Raw genomic sequence first — 26,090 nt, forward strand, 5'->3', positions numbered from 1 at the left:
GCACCATGTAATGTTTTATACATTTATATTTTTAAGGATCATGTATGTGTGGTCACCATGGTAACCAGTGCTTCTCTCTGTTTTCTGCCTTGCAGGTATGTTAGTGTTATACATGAGTCAGAGGCCCCAGAAAGTGAAAGACACGCTGATGAGATCAAAAGAAGACATCCGTGATAATGTCATTCACTATGACGACGAGGGAGGTGGCGAGGCTGACACTGACGCGTTTCACATGGGCACCTTGTGCAAAACAGACCACAGCAGCATCTCCAACAAGAAGAAAAATGGCTATGGCGACGGCATTCTGATGCATCTCAGCACCCACTGTGACAATGTCAGGTCACCTGACATCCATCTGCAAACAGCCAGCTTCATCGCCACCGGGAACAAGCCTCCACTCTTCTGCCACGGCAGGGCGACCCAAGGCGATGCTGAATTGATCAGAGAGGTCATTGAACACCGACTGAAGGAGAGCCAGCAGGGGTACGCGGCCCTACCTGCTGATTCACTGGCAACCTACGCATACGAGGGGGATGGCTCAGAGGCGCGTTCTCTCTCATCCATAGAGGACTCTTTTGTACTTGACAGTTTAGGGGATTTTAGCTCGCTTGGCGACTGGGGGCAGCCATTTAAAACACTGGCTAGCATCCTTGACAAGCAGCCACCGTCTCTCTTTAACGAGAGCTGAGAGGAAATTGAACTGAATATTAGTTCAGTTAGGCCAAATATTATTGAACATGTCACTTGTCAATGTATTTCTAAAGGTGCTGCTGACGTTTTCATACAAAAGGTGTCTTGAAGCTGTGATCTCAACAGAGGCTTGTTGTTACATTTCAGTAAGTAGTTTTTTTTCCCATGTCATTTTCTCATTATTACGTCTGTTTCTCTGCATGTGTGGACTGGATGGATTGTTGCTGCAATCTGGTGGGAATTTCAAGTTAACGGCACCTTGAGAAATATATTTAGTTAAACAATTGGTGATGTGTGTGTATGTGTGCATAATATTCAACCATCCAGTTTCTTCCACTTATCTGGGGCCTCAGCCCCAGCAGAGAAGCCCAGACCTCCCTCTCTCCAGCAACTTCTTCTAGCGTGTCCAGGGGAACACCAGGGTGTTCCCAGATCAGCTGAGAACAATGATCTCTCCAGCGTTTCCTGGCTCTTCCCTGTGGGACATGCCTGCAAACCTCAATAAGGAGGCGTCAGATGCCTGAAATATACATTTTTAAACGTGACAGACACTAGAACGATGTAAGAATTGTCAGAATGATAAAACCAAACTTGTTCACGTCGGTAGTATTTATATGCTTCCACATCATCCAAGGGTCTGTCTTCTGTCTTCTCTCAAGTCTCAGCTTTCAAGCATTCTCCCAGTAGAACCTGGTTTGGTTCATCTTTGGATTCACCTTAGTTTGGACAAGCTGGCAAGTAGGTTGCAAAAGTGAATATAAGTAAACCTCTTAACTGGTCAGTAAGGACCCATACAGGTTTAGAGTGGGGTTTTGTTTTAGCTACTATAAAACGACCATTTGTGTTACTTTCAAGTGTCATACGTCAATGAGCAGTAATGTTTTTCCATTTAACAATGTTCCAGATTGGTGATTTATTTTACAAAAAGAGCTAAATGTTACTTTGAATCTAACTCCAGATGCATCTCAGTGGGTTAGTGCTAATGAGTTCATGTGTGTGACCTGTAAGCTAAAAATCCAGACTGGAAGGTAAATGTGTTATTAACTCATATTAATTTGTTTCATTGTTTTATGAAATGTTCAATCGTGCGCCTAAATAAAGTCAGAACCACAGCCACCGAAGCCACTTCTATGTGCTCATTATTATTTGAAAAATGTGATTTATTTACAAAACTACTGGTTTAAAATAACATAAAACAAAAATTGCAGTTAAAAATAACAGTTAATAACATGACAGCAAATGAGAGGGGCTATGATTGTGCTTGCCTTTCAAACACAAAGACAGGATTGTATTTTTTTTCCTGTGTTTTAGGTCCCTCACACCTTTCAAGAGCTACTAACATTAAATTGTATGTTTTATGAATGTTTTTAGGGAGTCTGCCCCTAAGTCACCAGACACTTTGTCAGAGCTTGCATCACTGAATTTTCCTTCTCCAGATTCAGAAGAGTTCCACCTCCTTTGTGGCCTATTGCTAATGACCTTTTCTTTGTCAAAGCCATCCATCCATCAGCTGCTGACCTCCCTTCAGAGAAAGACTGAACTCAGAGTGGTAAAGCTCAAAAAATCTTTATTTTACATTTCTGGAAATGGAGACGGAACACACATGCTCAGGTCTGAATTTTCTGCAGCTAAATCCATACATATATATATATATATATATATATATATATATATATATATATATATATATATATATATATATATATATATATATTTCTGCACTACGTCACACCGACACACCGTTTACTTAGTTCCTCTTTTTTGTGTCTGGTTTCCTGTGCAGCTCTGCACTAAACTTCCCCTTTCTAAAGTCTGTTGCCAGATCGACCTGTCACCCTCTGACCTAGTTGTTTCTTATGCCTCTATTGCAAAGTACAAAAGACAATATAATCAGAAAATAAGCATTAAGAATATATATTTATATCGTAACATTACATAAAGTTTTCTGTACTTAATTTTAAAAAGGGGAAAGCCATTCAAATTCTGAAGTAAAAAAAGCTAAATGAACATTCTCCAAGTGTGGTGATTTCATATTCATTATCTGGGATTTTGAAAGACTTTTCTGCTTGGTTGCAAACCTGCCTAAATTCATATTAGTTATTACTTCCATTACAACAATTAATTTTGGTTCTTGTTGTCATCGTCCTGGGTCGGTGACCCAGCGCTTTAAGTTTATTATTATCATTTTCCAATTTATTATCATGATTATTATTGTTTGAGTTCTACGTGTTATATTCGGTCTGCCTCTGAGTCTGCGTCTGTATCTGTCTGTCTATGGCAGGGCTGCCCAATCCCAGTCCTCGAGAGCTACTATCCTGCAGCTTTTAGATGCATCCCTACTCCAACACAGCTGAATCAAATGGTTTGATTACCTCTTCAGCATGCCATCGTGTTTGGCAAAGGCCTGATAACAAACCATTCATTTGATTCGGGTGTGTGGGAACAAGGATGCATCTAAAAGCTGCAGGACGGTAGCTCTCGAGGACCGGGATTGAGCACCCCTGGTCTATGGTGTCACCCCGTCTGTTTGTGAATCTGTCTGTTTAGTTCAATGTCTTGTCTGGTTCCATGTGTCTGAGTTTCCTGTTTTATTGTGAAGGTCTGTGTCGTATGTGAGTGTGCTCAGTTTACGTTTCCCCTGTCTCATCAGCTGTGATTTCTCCCAGGTGTGTTCCCCTCCTGTCTCTCATCCCTTGATTACTGCCATCTGTGTATTTAAGCCCTGTGTTTCTCTGTGTCAGTGTCGCGTTGTACCCTCAACTTGCTGTGTGTTTGTAATGTCCTGTCCTCCAGCACCTCGGTGTAGAGTTTTGTTTTTGTAAGTTTTATTTCGTGAATCATTCCTCCAGGAATAAAGCTGCGTTTTCAGCTAATTCCCATCTCCAAGAGTCCTGCAATTTTGGGTCCACCACTTCTGCTTGCCTGCCACACAGCCAACCATGACACTTGTGACATGATATGTACTACTATGTGATCGATAAGCATTTAGGAAGCTTATTTCCAATCTTACCAACCACTCCAAGCCATTTAGACTTTATAAAAAGAAACAAATAGTTAGTGCCTGTTAGAACCACTAAAGATCCGAGGACGACATTATAATTGAAACCTGATAACTAGAAACAGAGATTACATTTGTTTAAAAAGAATATATAATTCAACACATCCCCCTTCCTTTTCAATTATCAAAATTTGTATATCTATGAGGGAAATGTACTGGTAGTTAGAAAAGCCAGCAAAAAACATTAGCTTTCTTAATAATAAAATATTGTTGAATAGCGTGAAATATATCACTTCATTAAAGAAACTTTGAAATATCGTATAGGTACGGTAATTCATGTAGAAAAACAATTGGTTGCATTAATAGTTTTATTAGGGTGAAGAGAGTAAAAGTCTAGATTCAGGGGACACCAGAGTATCTCATCTTAAATAACATATGGTTAATATTCTGTAATTTTATAAATGTTAAAAGTAGGGCCATGTGTTACCATCAATATGATGAAAATAGTGACAGTCGGGACAATCATAACATTATACAAAACAAATATACTGCCGTAGCTTTCTTTATTCCCCTTGCCATCAATGGGATATTTCCAAAGCAAAAAAACAAATCCCGTCATACTGTCTGTTGAAAACTTTATCATGGTCATAGTTGTAATCCTTTGGCTTTTTTTTCTGGTGTAATTACAGTTACTAGTTTAAGAAATGCTGTCATTGAATCACATATAACAAAAATCCCAAGTACATTTTTTCAAGACATTTGCATAATGAGTTTAATAAATAGATAAATATATTTGTGGGTAAATATTAAATAGATATTACACTTTTTAACTTAAATCCCAACTAAAAAAGAAAAGAAGAAGTAAACAGTAACATAAAAAAAAAATCCTTTCACAGTTGTAGTGTTTTTATGGGGTTTCCATGATTTACCATTTAATAGATGGTAAAGACAAAGAGTGCGACTAATAGAGGGATTACATTCATTCTGACAGAAGATGAGTGACTTGTTGTTGTCGTGGATGATATAGCTGTTGAAGGCATTTTAGTGGTTGTTGTTGCAGCTGTTGTCATGGTTGGAGCAGCTGTTGGTGGTGGTGGAGCTGCAGTTATTGTTGTTGTGGCAGCAGTTGTTGTGGTTGGAACAACTGTTGTTGTTGTTGCTGTTGTACCAGCAGTTGTAGTGGTTCGAGCAGTTGTTGTGGTTGTTGCCACGGTAGTTGTGATTGGAGCAGTTGTTGTTGTGGTTGAAGTAGCTGTTGTTGTTGTTGGAGCTGCAGCTGATGTTGTTGTTGTTGCCACTGTAGTTGTGATTGGAGCAACTGTTGTCGTGGTTGTTGCCACGGTAGTTGTGATTGGAGGAGTTGTTGTTGTGGTTGAAGTAGCTGTTGTTGCTGTTGTTGTTGGAGCTGCAGCTGATGTTGTTGTAGAAGCAGTCGTTGTGGTTGGACCAACTGTTGTTGTTGTGGTTGGAAAAGCTGTTGTTGTTGGAGCAGCAGCTGATGTTGTTGTAGCAGCAGTTGTTGTGGTTGGAAAGGTTGTTGTTTGAGCAGCAGTTATAGTTGCAGGAACAACTGTTGTTGTGATTGGAGCAGCAGTTGTTGTGGTTGGAGCAGTTGTTGTTGTAGCAACTGTTGTTGTGGTTGGTGTCACAGTTGTTGTGGTTGGTGTCACAGTTGTTGTGGCTGGAGCTGCAGCTGATGTTGTTGTAGCATCAGTTGTAGTGGTTGGAGCAGCTGTTGTTGTTGGAGCTGCCGCTGATGTTGTTGTTGTTGCCACTGTAGTTGTGATTGGAGCAACTGTTGTCGTGGTTGTTGCCACGGTAGTTGTGATTGGAGGAGTTGTTGTTGTGGTTGAAGTAGCTGTTGTTGTTGTTGTTGTTGGAGCTGCAGCTGATGTTGTTGTGGAAGCAGTCGTTGTGGTTGGACCAACTGTTGTTATTGTGGTTGGAGAAGCTGTTGTTGTTGGAGCAGCAGCTGATGTTGTTGTAGCAGCAGTTGTTGTGGTTGGAACAGTTGTTGTTGTAGCAACTGTTGTTGTGGTTGGTGTCAGAGTTGTTGTGGTTGGAGTAGCAGTTGTTGTGGCTGGAGCTGCAGCTGATGTTGTTGTAGCATCAGTTGTAGAGGTTGGAGTAGCTGTTGCTGTTGGAGTTGCTGCTGATGTTGTTGTTGTTGCCACTGTAGTTGTGATTGGAGCAGCTGTTGTTGTGGTTGGTGCCACAGTTGTTGTAGTTGGAGTAGCAGTTGTTGTGGCTGGAGTTGCAGCTGATGTTGTTGTAGCATCAGTTGTAGTGGTTGGAGTAGCTGTTGTTGTTGGAGTTGCCGCTGATGTTGTTGTTGTTGCCACTGTTGCTGTGGTTGGAGCAGCTGTTGTCGTGGTTGGTGGAGCAGCTGTTGTCGTGGTTGGTGCCACAGCTGTTGTTGTGGTTGGACCAGCTGTTGTTGTTATTGTTGGAGCAGCTGCTGTTGTTGTTGTTGGAGCAGCTGTTGTCGTGGTTGGTGCCACAGCTGTTGTTGTGGTTGGAGCAGCTGTTGTTGTTATGGTTGGAGCAGCTGCTGTTGTTGTTGGAGCAGCTGCTGTTGTGGTTGGAGCAGCTGTGGTTGTGGTTGGTGCCACAGTTGTTGTGGTTGGAGCAGCAGTGGTTGTGGTTGGAGCAGCTGTGGTTGTGGTTGGAGTTGCTGCTGTTGTAGTTGGAGCAACCGTTGTTGTTTTCTGAGCAGCTGTTGTTGTGGTTGTAATAGCAGTTGTTGTGGTTGGAGCAGCTGTTGTTGTGGTTGGAGCAGCTGTTGTTGTGGTGGTTGAAGCAGCTGTTGTTGTTATGGTTGGAGCAGCTGCTGTTGTTGTTGTTGGAGCAGCTGCTGTTGTGGTTGGAGCAGCTGTGGTTGTGGTTGGTGCCACAGTTGTTGTGGTTGGAGCAGCTGTTGTTGTTGGAGCAGCAGTGGTTGTTGTTGGACCTGCAGTTGTTGTGGCTTGAGCAGCTATTGTTGTTGTTGGAGCATCAGTTGTAGTGGTTGGTGCCACAGTTGTTGTGGTTGGAGCAGCAGTGGTTGTGGTTGGAGCAGCTGTGGTTGTGGTTGGAGTTGCTGCTGTTGTAGTTGGAGCAACCGTTGTTGTTTTCTGAGCAGCTGTTGTTCTGGTTGTAACAGCAGTTGTTGTGGTTGGAGCAGCTGTTGTTGTTGTTGGAGCAGCTGTTGTTGTTGTTGGATCTGCAGTTGTTGTGGCTTGAGTAGCTGTTATTGTTGTTGGTGCCACAGTTGTTGTGGTTGGAGCAGCTGTTGTTGTTGTTGTTGCCATTGTAGTTGGAGAAGCTGTTGTTGTGGTTGGAGCAGCAGTAGTTGTGGTTGGAGCAGCAGTGGTTGTGGTTGGAGCAGCTGTGGTTGTGGTTGGAGTTGCTGCTGTTGTAGTTGGATCAACCGTTGTTGTTTTCTGAGCAGCTGTTGTTGTTTTCTGAGCAGCTGTTGTTGTGGTTGTAACAGCTGTTGTTGTGGTTGGAGCAGCTGTTGTTGTGGTGGTTGGAGCAGCTGTTGTTGTGGTGGGTGGAGAAGCTCCTGTTGTTGTGGTTTTAACAGCAGTTGTTGTGGTTGCAGCAGCTGTGGTTGTTGTTGGACCAGCAGTTGTAGTGGTTGAAACAGCTGTTGTTGTTGTTGGAGCAGCAGTGGTTGTGGTTGGAGGAGCAGTTGTTGTTGGATGAGCAGCTGTTGTGGTTGGTGCCACAGTTGTTGTGATTATAGCAGCTGTTTTTGTTGTTGTTGTTGCCACTGGAGTTGTGGTTGGAACAGCTGTTGTTGTTGTTGGAGGAGCAGCTGTTGTTGTGGTTGGAGCAGGTGTCACTGTTGTTGGAGCACCAGTTGTAGTGGTTGAAGCAACTGTTGTTGTGGTTGCAGCAGCAGTTGTTGTGGTTGGACCAGCTGTGGTTGTGGTTGGAGCAGCTGCTGTTGTTGTTGGAGCAGCTGCTGTTGTTTTTGGAGCAGCTGTTGTTGTTGTTGGACCTGCAGTTGTTGTGGCTTGAGTAGCTGTTGTTGTTGTTGGAGCAGCTGTGGTTGTGGTTGGAGCCGCATTTGTTGTGGTTTGCGCAGCTGTTGTTGTTGTTGGAGCAGCAGTTTTTGTTGTTGTAGCAGCCGTTGTTGTGGTGGTTGGAGCAGCTGTGGTTGTGGTTGGAGAAGCTGTGGTTGTTGTTGGAGCAGCAGTTGTAGTGATTGGAGCAGCTGTGGTTGTTGTTGGACCTGCAGTTGTTGTTGTTGGAGCAGCAGTTGTTGTGGTTGGAGCAGCTGTGGTCGTTGTTCGAGCAGCAGTTGTAGTGATTGGAGCAGCTGTGGTCGTTGTTGGAGCAGCAGTTGTAGTGATTGGAGCAGCTGTGGTTGTTGTTGTAGCAGCCGTTGTTGTGGTCGGAGCAGCTGTTGTTGTGGTTGGAGCAGCTGTGGTTGTCGTTGGAGCGGCAGTTGTTGTGGTTGTAGAAACTGTTGTTGTGGTTGCAGCAGCAGTTGTTGTGGTTGGAGCAGCTGTGGTTGTTGTTGGAGATGCAGTTGTAGTGGTTGGAGAAACTGTTGTTGTGGTTGCAGCAGCTGTTGTTGTTGTTAGAGCAGCAGTTGTAGTGGTTGGAGCAACTGTTGTTGTTGTTCGATCAGCAGTTGTTGTTGTTGGAGCAGCAGTTGTTGTGGTTGGAGCAACTGTTGTTGTTGTTGTTGGAGCAACTGTTGTTGGAGCAGCAGCTGTTGTGTTTGGAGCAGTTGTTGTTGTGGTTGGTGCCACAGTTGTTGTGGTTTGCGCAGCTGTTGTTGTTGTTGGAGCAGTAGTTGTTGGAGCCGCTGTTGTTGTGGTGGTTGGAGCAGCATTTGTAGTGGTTGGAGCCGCAGTTGTTGTGGTTGGTGCCACAGTTGTTGTGGTTGGAGCAGCTGTGGTTGTTATTTGTGCAGCAGTTGTGGTGGTTGGAGCAACTGTTGTTGTTGTTGGAGCAGCAGTTGTGGTCGTTGTTGGAGCATCAGTTGTTGTGGATGGTGCCACAGTTGTTGTGGTTGGAGCAGCTGTTGTCGTGGTTGTTGCCACGGTTGTTTTGGTTGGAGCAGCTGTTGTTGTGGTTGAAGCAGCTGTTGTTGTTGGAGCAGCTGTGGTTGTGGTTGGAGCAACTGTTGTTGTTGTTGGAGCAGCAGTTGTAGTGGTTGGAGCAGCAGTTGTTGTGGTTTGAGAAGCTGTTGTTGTTGTTGGAGCAGCTGTTGTAGTGGTTGAAGCAGCTGTTGTTGTGGTTGGAGCAGTGGTTGTTGTGGTTTGAGCAGCTGTTGTTGTTGGTGGAGCAGCAGTTGTAGTGGTTGGAGCAGCTGTGGTTGTTGTTGGAGCAGCTGTTGTAGTGGTTGGAGCAGCTCTGGTTGTTGTTGGAGCAGCAGTTGTAGTCGTTGGAGCAACAGTGGCTGTTGTTGGAGCAGCTGTTGTAGTGGTTGAAGCAGCTGTTGTTGTGGTCGGAGCAGCTGTTGTAGTGGCTTGAGCAGCTGTTGTTGTGGTTTGAGCAGCTGTTGTTGTTGTTGGAGCAGCTGTTGTAGTGGTTGGAGCAGCTGTGGTTGTTGTTGGAGCAGCAGTTGTAGTCGTTGGAGCAACAGTGGCTGTTGTTGGAGCAGCTGTTGTAGTGGTTGAAGCAGCTGTTGTTGTGGTCGGAGCAGCTGTTGTTGTGGTTGGAGCAGTTGTTGTTGTGGATTGAGCAGCTGTTGTTATTGTTGGAGCAACAGTTGTTGTGGTTGGAGCAACTGTTGTTGTGGTTGGAGCAGCTGTTGTAGTGGCTTGAGCAGCTGTTGTAGTGGCTTGAGCAGCTGTTGTTGTGGTTTGAGCAGCTGTTGTTGTTGGTGGAGCAGCAGTTGTAGTGGTTGGAGTAACTGTTGTTGTTGTTTGAGCAGCAGTTGTTGTTGGAGCAGCAGTTGTCGTGGTTGTTGCCACAGTTGTTTCGGTTGGAGAAGCTGTTGTTGTGGTTGGAGCAGCTGTTGTTGTTGGAGCAGCTGTTGTTGTGGTTGGAGCAGCTGTTGTTGTTGTTGGAGTTGCAGTTGTAGTGGTTGGAGCAGCTGTGGTTGTTGTTGGAGCAGCAGTTGTAGTCGTTGGAGCAGCTGTGGTTGTTGTTGGAGCAGCAGTTGTTGTGGTTTGACCAACTGTTGTTGTTGTTGAAGCAGCAGTTGTTGTGGTTGGAGCAGTAGTGGTTGTTGTTGGAGCAGCAGTTGTTGTGGTTGGTGCAGCTGTGGTTGTGGTTGGAGCAGCTGTTGTTGTGGTTGGAGCAGCTGTGGTTGTTGTTTGAGCAGCAGTTGTTGTTGGAGCAGCAGTTGTAGTGGTTGGAGCAGCTGTTGTTGTTGTTGGAGCAGCAGTTGTTGTGGTTGGAGCAACTGTTGTTGTGGTTGGAGCAGCGGTTGTAGTGGTTGGAGCATCTGGTGTTGTTGTTGGAGCAGCAGTTGTTGTGGTTTGACCAACTGTTGTTGTTGTTGAAGCAGCAGTTGTTGTGGTTGGAGCAGCTGTGGTTGTTGTTTGAGCAGCAGTTGTTGTTGGAGCAGCAGTTGTAGTGGTTGGAGCAGCTGTTGTTGTTGTTGGAGCAGCGGTTGTAGTGGTTGGAGCATCTGGTGTTGTTGTTGGAGCAGCTGTGGTTGTTGTTTGAGCAGCAGTTGTTGTTGGAGCAGCAGTTGTAGTGGTTGGAGCAGCTGTTGTTGTTGTTGGAGCAGTTGTTGTTGTGGTTTGACCAACTGTTGTTGTTGTTGAAGCAGCAGTTGTTGTGGTTGGAGCAGTAGTGGTTGTTGTTGGAGCAGCAGTTGTTGTGGTTGGAGCAGATGTGGTTGTTGTTGGAGCAGCAGTTGTTGTGGTTGGAGCAACTGTTGTTGTGGTTGGAGCAGCAGTTGTAGTGGTTGGAGCATCTGGTGTTGTTGTTGGAGCAGCTGTTGTTGTGGTTGGAGCAGCTGTTGTAGTGGCTTGAGCAGCTGTTGTTGTGGTTGGAGCAGCTGTTGTTGTTGGTGGAGCAGCAGTTGTAGTGGTTGGAGTAACTGTTGTTGTTGTTTGAGCAGCAGTTGTTGTTGGAGCAGCAGTTGTAGTGGTTGGAGCAGCTGTTGTTGTGGTTGCAGCAGCTGTTGTTGTGGTTTGTGCCACAGTTGTTGTGGTTTGTGCCACAGTTGTTGTCGTTGGAGCAGTTGTTGTTGTGGTTTGAGCAGCTGTTGTTGTTGTTGGAGCAGCAGTTGTTGTGGTTGGAGCAACTGTTGTTGTGGTTGGAGCAGCGGTTGTAGTGGTTGGAGCATCTGGTGTTGTTGTTGGAGAAGCTGTTGTTGTGGTTTGAGCAGCAGTGGTTGGAGCAGCTGTAGTTGTTGTGGTTTGAGCAGCTGTTGTAGTGGCTTGAGCAGCAGTTGTTGTGGTTGGAGCAGCTGTTGTTGTGGTTTCAGCAGCTGTTGTTGTGGTTGGTGCCACAGTTGTTGTGGTTTGTGCCAAAGTTGTTGTGGTTGGAGCAGCTGTTGTTGTGGTTGGAGCAGTTGTTGTTGTTGTTGGAGCAGCTGTTGTTGTGGTTGGAGCGGCATTTGTAGTGGTTGGAGCAGCTGTTGTTGTGGTTGCAGCAACTGTTGTTGTTGTTGGAGCAGCAGTTGTAGTGGTTTGAGCAGCTGTTGTTGTTGTTGGAGCAGCTGTTGCTGTGGGTGGTGCCACAGTTGTTGTGGTTTGTGCCACAGTTGTTGTGGTTGGAGCAGCTGTTGTTGTTGGAGCAACTGTTGTTGTGGTTGGAGCAGCTGTTGTTGTTGGAGCAACTGTTGTGGTGGTTGGAGCAGCTGTTGTTGTTGGAGCAACTGTTGTTGTGGTTGGAGCAGCAGTTGTTGTTGCTGGTGCCACAGTTGCTGTGGTTTGTGCCACAGTTGTTGTTGTTGGAGCAACTGTTGTTGTGGTTGGAGCAGCTGTTGTAGTGGTTGGAGCAACTGTTGTTGTTGCCACTGTAGTTGTAGTTGGGTTGGCTGTGGTTGTGGTTGGTGCTGCAGTGGTCAAGGGTGAATTACAGGTTGGTCCTGCTGTTATGGTACCAATGCTCTGCATGAACGGTAGAGATTTCAAGCTTGAGGGAGCTGCACACAGGTTCTTAGATGCACATCCGTAAGCTGGGAAAGTGTTGGTGCCGTCGGTCACTGCAGATGAAAAATTTTTATTGTCATGACATATCATATTTAAAGCATTAGTTAAGACATCTTAAAAATGAGTTTGCTGATATCCAGTATTAAATCCTCCCAATTCTCTTATTCTTTGGGCTGAAGGAAGGACAATACTTGGTGTATAAATGCTCAATCAACAATCCTTTATTCCATACAATTCAACACTTAATGAGCACAAACCATCCGGATGGGGAGACATGCATGCAGAGGGGCACAGCAAATCTCAAAATGGTGGAGCGTTACCCAAAGCTTTTATAGCCTCTGTTGACCCCCACCTAGTCGTAAAAAGCCTAAACTTACATACCCTCTAACTCTCAGTGACCCTGTGTTATGACCTTGGCTCCCTGTCTTTCTGACATAGAGAAAGGTGGGGGTAGAACTTCTGTGGAATGTGGTCTGTCTCCTCCACTATCAGAAAAAAAGGCCCTCTGCACACAATATTCTCTTCTTAACTCAGCAGTATGACATGCAGTGAAACAGTGTAAATCATTCACAGTAAATCAACAGTATAGGATAATATAGACATATCTAATAAATCTAATGATTATCACAATTTCTTAATCCAGAGGTATAATGCAAATTAAAACTACATACTAATTATACTCTCTATAATATGGAGTAGGGTGTGGCTTACAGCAGTATAATGATTCACACAGTTCGATTATAGGGATAGGATAACATATGATAAAAAAAGAATCTTACACCAGTAACATACATTATTATGTTGGTTTAGTGCCTTTTGGTAAGTCATAAGTCATGGTAAATGGTAAAACAACTGATACATTTATTGTTGTCTTCTACTTTAATAAAGCCCCCAATTTAATTTTTCCACCAAGCCATATTTACTAGTTCAGACACACATTTACCTTTCCCTGCTCCAGTCTGTTGTCCCAAAAGGTTTTAAGAGGACCACCATCATCCCTGTTCCAAGGAAAACTAATGTGAGCTGCCTAAATAACTATCACCCAGTAGCACTCACATCCATTGTGTGAGTGTTTTGAGCGCATAGTTAAAGCTCACATCACACCTTTACTCCCTGCTTCACTCGATCCCCTCCAGTTTGCCTACAGGCCTAACAGATCTACAGACGACCCAATAGCAATTGCATTCCACACTGCCCTCTCGCACTTGGACCAGAAAAACACATATGTGCGGATGCTGTTCATAGACTATAGCTCTGCCTTCAACACCATCATACCCTCCAGACTCATCATGAAACTTCATGACCTGAACATCAGCTCCTCCCTGTGCAGCTGGATCCTGGACTTCCTGACAGACAGAGCTCAGGTGGTTGGGATCAGCAGCATCACCTAATCCACACTCACACTCAGCACAGGTGCCTCCCAGGGATGCGTGCTTAGCCCCCAGCTTGCACCCTGTTCACCCACGACTGTACACCAACACACAGCTCCAACACCATCATCAAATTTGCAGACGACACCACCATCATTGGCTGCATTTCTGATGGAGATGAGACAGCATACAGGGCAGGGGTGAGAGCCCTGACATCATGGTGCCATGACAACAACCTCCTGCTTAACGTCAGCAAAACCAAGGAGCTCATTGTGGATTACAAGAGACTACAGAGAAGAAGCCACACGCCCAGTCACATCGAAGGAGCAGAGGTGGAGAGAGTCAGCTTCTTCAGATTCCTAAGCATCTACATTTGCAAGGATCTGAGTTGGTCACACCATGTTGGTGTGATCACAAAAGCAGTAAGACAACAGCTCTTCTTCCTCCGGCGCCTGAGAAGATTTGGCATGAACTCCAGAATACTTACAAACTTCTACTGATGCACCATTGAAAGTATTCTGACCAGCTGCATCACCACCTGGTATGGCAGATGTAACGCTCCCGACCGCAAAGCTCTGCCGAGGGTGGGGAGATCAGCACAGCGCATCACCAGGACTGAGCTGCATGCTTTGCAGGATCTAAATAGATAGCCCTGCATGAGGAAGACGCAGCGGATACTCTCTGATCCCAAGCACCCCAGCCTTTTCACACTCCTGCTGTCCGGCAGATGGTTCAGGAGCATTCAGAACCGCACTAGCAGATACAGGGATAGTTTTTACCCACAAGCCACCAGGCTTTTGAACTGCTGACATTCTTATACCAGCTGTCGTCATGGTGTAAGGCCAATAACCTCCTCCTCAACAACAACCAACGAACTCATAATAGACTTCAGAAGGAAAAAGGCGGAGACCCAACCACTATTCATTAATGGGGACTGTGTAGAAAGGGTGGCAAGCTTCCGCTTCCTGGGAGTCAACATAGAGGAGAACCTTTCCTGGAGTGTGAACACCTCCGAGCTGCTGAGAAAGGCCCAACAGAGACTGTACTTCCAGAGAATTCTCAGGAGGAATAACATCACACAGAGACTGCTGGTGTCCTTCTACAGAGCCACCATTGAGAGTGTTCTAACTTACTGCATATGCATCTGGTACACTAGCTGCACAGTGGCTCAGAGGAAAGCACTCCAAGGGATCATTAACACCGCCCAAAAGATCACTGGCTGCCCTCTCCCCACACTGGAAGATCTGCACCCGCTGTCTTAAAAAAGCCCAAAACATCATAAAAGACACCTCACATCCTGGCCACTCCCTGTTTGAACTGTTGCCCCCAGGCAGACGGTACAGAGCAATCAGTGTAAGGACTAATAGACTCAAACACAGCTGTTATCCAACTGCAATAACACATCTGAATACTACAAAAAAATGTCCATCACGCCACTCTTGTATTAATCTATGCGCTGACTGAAGCATGTATGTGGGAATGTATGTGAATGTTTGTTGATACTTCTTATTAGTACTTTAAGTATTCTATTTATTTTATTATTGAATTTTATTGTTTTATTTATATTTTGATATTGTTAGGGATGATGCATTGATTGGGAACCATTTTTAATTTCATTGTACCTGTGACCATGACAATAAAGTTTCTGATTCTGACCATTACACACTCCCTACAATTACTAGACTTTACACACTGCCACTTTATATCCTCACTGCATACTTTTTGCACAACTTTAAATACCAAACTGTAAATTCTGAACAACTGTCTCAAATTCTCTTAATATTAATACTTTAGTTTTTTGTTATTTGTTATCTTTATTATCATTATTATTATTATTGCTGTTGTTGTGGTTATTTCCTTTTTAAATATAACTGCAGACTTATATATGTTCATATAAAGCTGAGGAGCACGAGCCAAAGAATTTCACTATGGGTAAATGTGGCTACACTGTTTATATGTACATGACAATAAAACTTGAAACTCAGACAGCAGTTTTACAGTTAGCCTTTTTTGTGCTCTTTAACTGTTGTGCGCAACACTGATAATGCATGAAGTTAATTTGATGTTCAGAATCTTTCATGTTGACATGTGAACTCTAACCAAAAAATGTATAAGAAGACAAACATGCCTGTGTAGTAGCCTGTGACAATCCAAACATGTACTCAGAGTATTATAATTAAAATGGTTTCCTTTTTTATGCACTAACACTCCTGTCACAGCAATTTATTAATAAATATATTCTGTTACATTTTATTTAGAGCTTCTAATTATTTTTCAGTCAAAAGAAAATCATGAAGCTACACTGTAGATCAACTGTAGAGTTGTGGGCATTGACCATCATTATTGGTTTGCAAATGGTTAGGGAAATGCTTTGTACCTATCTTCAATATCTTTCACATAAAGAGTAATCTAAAATCTGTTTGTGTTCTGTTTGCTGAAACTCAAAATCTCACTGCAGTGACCTGAGAACACCACTAAAGGGTGTAGTTGTTTGTTTAACATTTCTAATGCCACCGGTAAACATTTTTTAATCAGAGAGAAGAACAGAGCCTGATTTTCAGTCAATTTTTATAGTGACTTTCACGTTTATGAAAACATGTAGTTACAATTTCAGAAGCCACTGATTTCCTTTTAGTGAATAGTGTTCCTACACTGGGTGATGGGAATACTTGTTAACTAATACATATATATAATTTCATGAACTAATTATCAAATCCTGACCTTCATCTTCAAAGATTTAAGGTACAAAATAAAATGTCTTACAAATACTGATGAAATGCTTCATAATGTTGCCACTGACTAATTAAAAAAAAAAAAAAAGAATAATATGTTTGTGAATTTATTTTAGGTATAAAAGCCAATTTAAAGATGATCTTTGTTAAAGTATACATGATGAAGACTCACTCGTTGATTGAAAGCATTGGTCCTCCAATCCCTGACACGGTAATGGAGTGTCGCACAGAGGGGTGGAACAAACGTTACATAGTCGGCCATTACTTGACTGAGGAGCAGGAGCTGTAAAAGAAAAGAGCATCATTTCATTTCAGAACTGAGAACATTTCAGCAAACATCAGAATATTGTTTCTTATTGTGTCTTTAATAAAACACTTATAGATTTGTACTTACCAGCCAGAGTTGCTGAGTTGCAGTTATCTGTGTTGCAGCACGTGGCAGATGCAAGAGCACTTTGAACACCCATGTTAACTGAAAATGTCTGAGAGCCCGTAACTGGACACAGGGAGGAAGATGCACATGCCTTGTAGATTTGTGTTGCCGTAGTTCCAGATGAAGTAGCTGCAAATTCAAAGTGTATTTTGTTAATGTTGATGGAAAGTACACATAATTTCAAAGTCATTGAAATTTACTGAAGTTTATCACATAAAATTTGATTTGATTTGATTTGATATACCTTTAGTCCCACAAGGGGAAATTTCATAATATGAAGAGAAGATTACCTAAAATAGTAGCTGTAACACACATGGTCTCTGAAGAACATGTAATTGGTAGTGTGCTTGAACACGTCTGATCTGTGCAGGTTTGACACTGAAGGGCTCCAGCTGCAATCAGGAGAGAAACAATAAAAGGATTGACGTTATAATGAAAGGTTTTAAAATACCCCAGTATAATTAAAGAATCTTTATATCTTCGATTTCTTTACACTGTTACACAGATTGATGAAATGCAGTTAATCTCTTTAACATGTGTGTGCATAAATATTTTTAATAAAGTCGACATGAAACACTACATTAAAGTTAATTTAAGGTTAATCTATTAAGGATAATTTACACCATGGAGGCCTGCTCTAAAAACCTTCCAACATTTAACAGTTTGTGAAACTATATTAAAATGTTATAATTTTTATGGCATGTGTAGAAAAGTGTGAGAAAAGTGTGAGAAAAGAATCTGACCACTAGATGCGATCACCAATATGAAATATTAAGGTGGACTTTAACTCCCAGTTATCTCTGGGTTAAACCTGTTTTCCCAATCACAACCAGTTCACGCGATAACAGGTTATGACATCCACATCACAAACTGAACAAAGTGTTAAGCCATCCATCAAGATGTCCACACTGAAAGAAATGTTCACTTTCCAGTTTTGCTCAGCATGAAGTAGAACTTATCCACTCAGTGAAATGATTTGGCGAAAGTAAAAGATTTCCACATCAGTTTGCCAAACAGATTCAGAAACAGAATTTATAAACTAAAACAAAATGTATGGCATATCTTTCTCAGAGCCTCTTGGGTTTCTTTGTTTTTAATTGGCTGTATCACGCTCATTGATCTATTTTCTCTACATATATGCTGACAGATATCTGGTTTCCTGATAATGCTTTGAGAGAAAACTTAGTTATGTTTTTGGTGTGATGCTCATGTAGTTACCTAATCTTGTAAACTGCTTGGATGTTCTTGGAAAAGGACATTTAATATCTATATAAAATAAACTTTAAGGTTTTCTTTTTCTTTTATTGTAAAATTTAGACTTTAAATGTTTAAATTAAATCCTGAATGATAAGGAAAAGAGCAGTTACCTGTGCTGGAGAGTGCCCAAAGGACAATTAGAGCAGTCAGCTTCATTGTGATGAACAGTTCAGTTCTGCAGATTAGTTTCCTTGGACTGTGATACTAAATCTCAGGAGCACTCCTACACTTTATATATTGAACAGGTGAGCTCAGGATTGGGTGTGTTTACATTTTTACAGCATGAACATTCAGACATTCATCTCCTCTATTGTCAAATCATTCTGCTAGCGCACTTTACCACACCCTGTGTTCAATTGTGCATATAAACAAAAAGGGTACGCAACAGCTTTTTAATTTCTAAATATAAATGAATGAGCACGATTTCTTATAATGCGTCACTGAGCCTTCATTTTCTCTTTTGCTATATAAATCTTTTTATTTTTTATTTTCCGTGTTTTGCATTTCTTTATTCACTAAATTAATATGAGTCCATGATTACTTGTCATAGTTGCTCATAGCGTCATATGATTGTTGAGGTTTTCTGTGTTATATTATTGTAGGGTCGATCTTACAATATAAAGTGCCTTGAGATGACTGTCGTTGTGGTTTGGTGCTGTATAAAAAAATTGAATCAAATTGAATTAAACCTTTTTTTGTTAATAGGTTATTACTTGCTCCCTCAGCGACCTTACCTGGTCTGCTCATTGTTTTGAGATGTTAGTTTGGGCTCCTCCTGGCAGAACACTGTACATTACTGACGTGAACTTGCTGGGTCTTTGCGTCTAAATTACACCACACTGCTAGTAGATCACCCTGTGAATACGTCACCATAATAATTTGACCTGTGCAGGATAACTGCTCCATAGTCTATACATTAAATCTTATTTTCTTTTATTTACCTGCTGGATAGTTACTGAGTGTAACGCCTTTCCTCCACTTTGTTTAACCACTGAAGTAGAATTTCCTCTATCGATCACTTTATCCCAATCAACTCTAATTAGAAGTTAAAATAATGATCATTCTAAAGAAATGATAATTAACCTTTGGCTGGAAAAGTATAAGTGTAGCTTGAATTGGATAATAACCACTACCTACTTTCTAGGAAGCATTTTCCTAGAAAGGAATTTTTTTTTAACTTTTTAAATACATAAAGAAAAGTGCTGTTTTTCGTTTGTTGGTTTGTTTTTACTCTCTTTATGTGTTTAATGTCTATCTGCATTGTAACTTATACAGACATAGTAATTTCTATGTCTGTATAGGTTCTCAGTCATCCAGGTGATGGTAATATTTGTAGAAATAGTAGACTTTATTACTGCAGTTAAATAGGCAAACATACAATACGTAGCACTGGGAGTGGCATTCTGTCAGGGCAAGTAAGGCAAGCAGGACTGAAAACAAAAAATGAGGAAACAATTTTTAGTTTTCAGGAAATGGAATTAGAAGCATTTCCTTTCCTGCCACAGCAAGTGCCTGTCTCTTGATATAGAAAATTTAAATAGTCCTTTTTTGCCTTTTTCTCTTCATTACTCTATTCAATTCAATTCAATTCAATTTTATTTTTATATAGCGCCAAATCACAACAAAAGTCGCCTCAAGGCGCTTCATAGGTACAGAGAAAAACCCAACAATCATATGACCCCCTGTGAGCAGCACTTTGGCGACAGTGGGAAGGAAAAACTCCCTTTTAACAGGAAGAAACCTCCAGCAGAACCAGGCTCAGGGAGGGGCGGGGCCATCTGCTGCGACCGGTTGGGATGAGAGAAGGAAGACAGGATAAAGACATGCTGTGGAAGAGAGACAGAGGTTAATAACAGATATGATTCAATGCAGAGAGGTCTATTAATACATAGTGAGTGAGAAAGGTGACTGGAAAGGAAAAACTCAATGCATCATGGGAATCCCCGGCAGCCTATGTCTATTGCAGCATAACTAAGAGAGGATTCAGGGTCACCTGGTCCAGCTCTAACTATATGCTTTAGCAAAAAGGAAAGTTTGAAGCCTAATCTTGAAAGTAGAGATAGTGTCTGTCTCCTGAATCCAAACTGGAAGCTGGTTCCACAGAAGAGGGGCCTGAAAACTGAAGGCTCTGCCTCCCATTCTACTTTTAAATACTCTAGGAACAACAAGTAGGCCTGCAGAGCGAGAGCGAAGTGCTCTAATAGGGTGATATGGTACTACAAGGTCATTAAGATAAGATGGGGCCTGATTATTTAAGACCTTGTATGTGAGGAGCAGGATTTTGAATTCTGGATTTAACAGGAAGTCAAAACAGGAGAAATCTGCTCTCTTTCTAGTCCCTGTCAGGACTCTTGCTGCAGCATTTTGGATTAGCTGAAGGCTTTTCAGGGAGTTTTTAGGACTTCCTGATAATAATGAATTACAGTCGTCCAGCCTGGAAGTAATAAATGCATGAACTAGTTTTTCAGCGTCACTCTGAGACAGGATATTTCTAATTTTAGAGATGTTGCACAAATGGAAGAAAGCAGTCTTACATATTTGTCTTACTCTATTTTGTTTTCTCTATTACTCTGTGTTCTAAATTATACACTTTAATGGTTACGTTATGAACTACATAATATATAATTATATGCTGAACAGACTGGGTGTGTTTACATTTTGTAAATTCCAAACATGCAGTTCGCTCTTTTGCAAAATCATGACGTAAGTACAGGTCCCACACCCTTTTAATCCAGAGTCTAATACTGTCAAAACAAAAAAGGGTAAACAGTTACGTTCATTTCTAAAATTAAATGAATGACAATTGTCTCCTGTTGTGTGTCATTTAGGCTTGTCATCTGCATTTGAATTGTGTATGAATTTCAGGTTTATTTATTATTAATATAGATTTATTTATTTATTTATTTTATTTTTGTCTGACCCTAAACGCCTGTTTAAGGGGTTCTTATTTTCTTCAACCATTGATGAATAGTGTCATAGCAACAAACACTTTTTCCCACTTCTGTGTAATTTGTTAGAGTAAATGTAAATGTTACTAAGAAATGATCAGACAAAAGAGGGTTTTTAGGGAATGCTGCCACATGTTATGTTTCTATGGCATACATGAAAGGGTGAACAAGGATAAGACAAACTTCAAATCAATTAGAATTCTGTCTGGTTCTATGGTTGATTATGTTAGGATGCCTGGGTCGTTGACCCAGGGTTTTTGAGTTTACGATATTATTTATACTGTCTAGTTTTTGGTTTCTTTGAGTTCTGTCTTATGGCTTATGTCTCTGTCTTCTTTAGTTGCTCTGTCTCCCCTATCACCTGCATCCCCTTGTCTAGTTCGCGTCTATGTGTATCTTAAGTTCCTATATCCCCGTGTTCAGTCAGTGTTTGTGTCTGCCCTGTTCCCACGTCTCTGTTCCCTTTGTAGTACCTGCATGTGAGTCTGTGTCTTTGTTCAGTCTGTGTTATGTGTTTCCTGTTTTACTTTGAAGGTCTCCGTCTTTTCTCAGTGTGTTCAGGTTACGCTTCTTTGGTCTCGTCAGTTCTGATTTGCCCCAGCTGTGTTTCCCTCCTGTTACCCATTCCCTGATTGCTCCCTCTGTGTATTTAAGCCCTGTGTTTCTCTGTGTCCGTGTCGTGATCTACCGTTTTCCTAGCTGTGTGTTCTGTCATTTCTCTAGTTTAACTTTGTTTTGAGTTTTTTCAGTTATGTTATATTTTGAGTATTAAATTAAAGCCTTTTTTGAGTTCACGTCTGCACCTTGGGTCCTATTCCTGCCTGCACACAGCCACACCTAACAGAAGATCGCGACCAGAACATGGACCCTGCAGACTTCTTTTTCTTTGAGTTCAACGGCGAGATGGAGCGGCTGGTGCGCCTGCTCGACCGCATCGCCCAGTCCCCGGATTTAAGGACCATGGCAGTGGGGCTGAGCGCGGTGGAGGCCATCATTCGGCATAATCCCCGGCTTAGCCAGTTTGCTAGAGACACTGAGTTGGGGAACACCATTACTGCCTGGAGAGAGCAAGTCAGGGCTAGTGAGCTTGCTCTCTCCCTCACTACATCTTCCCCACCGCTGCCGCAGGACAACGCACACTCTGCTTCATCGCCACTGCAGGCTTCCTCCCCTTCCTCACGCCAGCTGGGACCTTGTTCGCCTGTCCGTTCGCCTGCCTTTTTCCTGGCGGCTGTGTGGTCGGAGGATGAGGAGGAGGTCTCCGTTTCTCCACTGGTTCCTGTTCCCTCGTCTAAAAGGAAGCGACGCCACCGTCGCTCCTCTCCTCGGTCATCCGTTCAGCCACCTGTCTCCGCTGGAGGGTCCGAGGAACCGCTTCAGCCACCTGTCTCCGCTGGAGGGTCCGAGGGATCGCTTCAGCCGCCTGTCTCCGCTGGAGGGTCCGAGGGATCGCTTCAGCCGCCTGTCTCCGCTGGAGGGTCCGAGGGATCGCTTCAGCCGCCTGTCTCCGCTGGAGGGTCCGAGGGATCGCTTCAGCCGCCTGTCTCCGCTGGAGGGTCCGAGGGATCGCTTCAGCCGTCTCTTCCTGCTGGAGGGCCCGAGGAGCCTGTTCAGCCTCACGCCACGTCAGCTGGAGGGCCTGAGGAGCCCGTCCAGCTGCCATTAGCCTCTGCCTCTGCTACGCCTGGTCCAGCCTCTGCCTCTGCTACGCCTGGTCCAGCCTCTGCCTCTGCCTCTGCCTCTGCTACGCCTGGTCCAGCCTCTGCCTCTGCCTCTGCCTCTGCTACGCCTGGTCCAGCCTCTGCCTCTGCCTCTGCCTCTGCTACGCCTGGTCCAGCCTCAGCCTCTGCCTCTGCTACGCCTGGTCCAGCCTCAGCCTCTGCCTCTGCTACGCCTGGTCCAACTTTTGCCTCAGCCTGTGCTTCGCCTGGTCCGGCTTCGGCCTCTGCAGCTCCGCCTGGTCCAGTTTCCGAGTGTTCAGCTTCGTCTGCTCCTGAGGTCTCCATGCTGTCTGTTCCTGCACGTCCTGTCCATCCTGCACGTCCTGTCCGGCCTGCTCGTCCTGCACGTCCTGTCCGGCCGATGACTGGACGTCATTGCCGTCATGGACAGCCCCCTGAATTACGCCGCCGTCGCTGCCTCCCGCCCGGCCGGCCTCCTGACCTGCTCCGCCGCCGTCGGTGCCTCCCGCCCGGCCGGCCTCCTGAACTGTTTTCTGGGCTCTTGGACCATCAGCCTCCGGGCCGCCCCCCCTGACCTACCCGGGTTTGGACTGTTGTGCCGTCAGCCTCCGGGCCGGCCCCCTGAACTTTTTTGAGACTATTGCCTGGGCCTCTGCGCTTTTCGTGAGCTCTTTTGTTTGTTTGCTTTTGGACTTTGCCTGGGCCTTGGTGCTGTTGTTTTGGACTTTGTTCCTGTTTTTTTGTTCTGTTGCTCCAGTGTTTGCATTTTTTTTTTTTTTTTTTTTTTTTTTTTTTTTTCTGGCTCCTTGTTTGGTTTCGGGCCCTCCATCCTGTTTCCCCCGCCGCCCACCCTGGTTGGGTTGTTTTTGTTTTTTTTTGGTTTTGATGTTTTGGTTTGGGCTGTCTGGAAGCCAGCCCTTAAGGGGGGGTTACTGTTAGGATGCCTGGGTCGTTGACCCAGGGTTTTTGAGTTTACGATATTATTTATACTGTCTAGTTTTTGGTTTCTTTGAGTTCTGTCTTATGGCTTATGTCTGTCTTCTTTAGTTGCTCTGTCTCCCCTATCACCTGCATCCCCTTGTCTAGTTCGCGTCTATATGTATCTTAAGTTCCTATATCCCCGTGTTCAGTCAGTGTTTGTGTCTGCCCTGTTCCCACGTCTCTGTTCCCTTTGTAGTGCCTGCATGTGAGTCTGTGTCTTTGTTCAGTCTGCGTTATGTGTTTCCTGTTTTACTTTGAAGGTCTCCGTCTTTTCTCAGTGTGTTCAGGTTACGCTTCTTTGGTCTCGTCAGTTCTGATTTGCCCCAGCTGTGTTTCCCTCCTGTTATGTAAATACATAACGAAAAGTGCTGTTTTTCGTTTGTTGGTTTGTTTTTACTCTCTTTATGTGTTTAATTGGTTGTCCCTTTTTACTGATCTTTCTTACTCTTTAAGGTATTTTTAATCTTCATGTACCAGAGTCAGCATCATTGGGTGCAGCTGTGGGACGAATTCAAGCCCAGGATTTGGATGTAGGCAGCAACGCACGGGTGGAGTATGCCATTGTTCCAGGAGATGAGGGCAATGTGTTTGACATCATCTGTAATGGTCAAAGTCAAGAAGGGATAATTGTTCTGAAAAAGGTCAATTCACCCTTTAGTGCACGTTAGTTGCTTTCTAAGTGCTTCCTGCTGCAAAGCATTGATCCATTCACACAGCACTTTATTTTATGTCTTCAAGCTGATGATGGAAAGATTGTTTTATGCTGATGCAAAGTTCTTTAAATCATATGAATTAGGCCACGTTCACACTGCAGGTCTTAATGCTCAATTCTGATTTTTTGATCAAATCCAAAAAATTTTTGTCTGTTTTTCACACTACTGTTACGGGAGTGATGAGTAAGAGAACCCAGACGCGGATCGCTCGTTAAGATTGAACAGTGTCTTTATTTACAGTGAAGCAAATCCAAAGTAATCCATAGTGCTAAGTCCCTTCCGTGCTCCCCTCGTGTGTCCATACGACTTTCGTAAACAGTGACGTCTCGTAGCCTGGAAAAAAGGCAAACAGATGCGGTTAGCCTCCCTCCGCTATCAAACGTTTGACTAACACTCGCTGAATTCGAGTCACTACCCGGCTTGGTGGAATACTCCAGCGCTGTCTGTCACTCAGCCACATCATTAAATAGTTCTGTCACAATGGTGGATGATTGGCAGCAGCTGGCGAGGAATCAGTTGCAGGTGGGACCACTCAGAGTGGCGGAACTTCCGGGTCGGACATCTCCTGTTGCTACGCAACCGCGTAACAACTACAACGGAGACAAAAACAGAGCGGGAGAACAAACACACACACACACACAGGTCGCCGGTCGGGGCACCGTCGACCCTGACAGTACCCCCCCTCTAATGGGAGCCTCCCGGCGACCCAGCAAACTTATCAGGGTGCCTGCGGCGGAAGTCTCTCACCATGGCAGCATCGAGAACCGCGGACCGCGGCACCCAAGAACGCTCTTCCGGACCGTACCCCTCCCAGTCCACCAAAAACTGAAAGCCCCTACCGCGGCGCCGGGCATCCAATATCCGCGATACGGAATACGCCGGCGAGCCGTCGATAATCCGGGCGGGTGGCGGGGGCCCGGAGGGCGGGCACAAAGGGCTGGTCCGGACAGGCCTCACCTGGGACACATGAAAGACATTGTGAATTCTCATGGAACGGGGAAGAGACAAACGTACAGTCACAGGATTCAACACGGCCAGGATGGGGAAGGGCCCGATAAAGCGTGGAGCCAGTTTCCTAGACTCGACCCTCAGAGGAACATATTTCGCAGACAGCCATACCTGTTGCCCGACCTGGTATGCAGGGGCCGGAGCACGGCGGCGATCCGCAAGTCTCTTGTTCTGCTCAGCGGTCCTCAAGAGGGCGGCCCGGGTGGCGCGCCATGCCCGCCGGCAGCGCCGCAGGTGGTGCTGGACTGAAGGAACCGACAATTCCCCCTCCGACACAGAGAGAAGCGGGGGCTGATACCCCAGGGAGGCCTCAAACGGGGAAACCCCAGTAGCCGCCGACGTGCAAGCATTATGGGCATATTCGACCCACGCCAGTTGATCGCTCCATGATGACTGGTTCGAAGAGACCACACAACGCAGCATCGCTTCGAGCTCTTGATTAGCCCGTTCCGCTTGCCCGTTGGTTTGAGGGTGGAAGCCGGACGACAAGCTGGCCTGGGCCCCCAGTTCCTTACAAAACTCCTTCCACACTCGCGACGTGAATTGGGGACCCCGATCGGACACGATATCTTGGGGAACCCCATGGAGACGGAACACCTGCTGCGTGAGAATCTTGGCAGTATCCAGGGCCGAAGGGAGTTTCGGCAGAGCAACGAAATGAACAGCCTTCGAGAAGCGATCGATCACGGTCAAGATGACTGTGTGACCCGAGGAGGGGGGAAGACCGGTAACAAAGTCCAGTGCAATATGAGACCACGGGCGGCTGGGCACAGACAATGGACGAAGGAGGCCAGCAGGGGGTGAACAGGAGACCTTGTTTCGGGCACAAACGGGGCAAGCGGCCACATACTCCCGAGCGTCCTTCCCTAGAGTCGGCCACCAAAACAAACGTTGCAGAAAGGCGATAGTGCGGTTTTTACCCGGGTGGCAGGCAAACTTGGCCGTATGGACCCAGTGAAGGACCTTACTTCGGACCGCCGCGGGAACAAACATCCTCCCATCGGGCCCAGTGCCCGGATCAGGTTCCGACCGCTGGGCAGCCTTAATAACCCGCTCTATGTCCCAGGTCAGAGCCCCCACGAAGCACGAGGATGGCAGAATGGGTCTCTCCTTCTCGTCTGGGTCGAGATCCGGGGAAAATTGGCGCGATAAAGCATCTGCTTTAAGATTGCGGGAGCCAGGTCTGTAAGAGATGGTCAAGTTAAACCGAGTGAAAAACAGAGC

At 44.5% G+C, this 26,090-nt stretch overlaps 1 protein-coding gene across 2 annotated transcripts in view; it reads left to right on the forward strand.

Moving 5' to 3' along the window:
• The window catches only part of LOC113010993 (cadherin-12-like), a 40,633-nt gene extending 38,822 nt beyond the window's left edge, over positions 1–1,811 (forward strand). Inside the window, exon 15 of one of the 2 annotated variants that reach the window (XR_013903106.1) lies at positions 96–234. Coding sequence is in view for 1 of the 2 variants with exons in the window: in XM_026150344.2 (XP_026006129.2) it covers positions 96–688 (593 nt within the window). In the remaining variant the exon portion in view is untranslated. Of the gene's footprint in view, positions 1–95 lie in introns of both variants that reach the window. The other variant, XM_026150344.2, reaches the window with a different exon arrangement.
• The last annotated feature ends 24,279 nt before the right edge of the window (positions 1,812–26,090 follow it).

Source organism: Astatotilapia calliptera, chromosome 18, assembly GCF_964374335.1.
Source record: "Astatotilapia calliptera chromosome 18, fAstCal68.1, whole genome shotgun sequence".
Taxonomy (NCBI): domain Eukaryota; kingdom Metazoa; phylum Chordata; class Actinopteri; order Cichliformes; family Cichlidae; genus Astatotilapia; species Astatotilapia calliptera.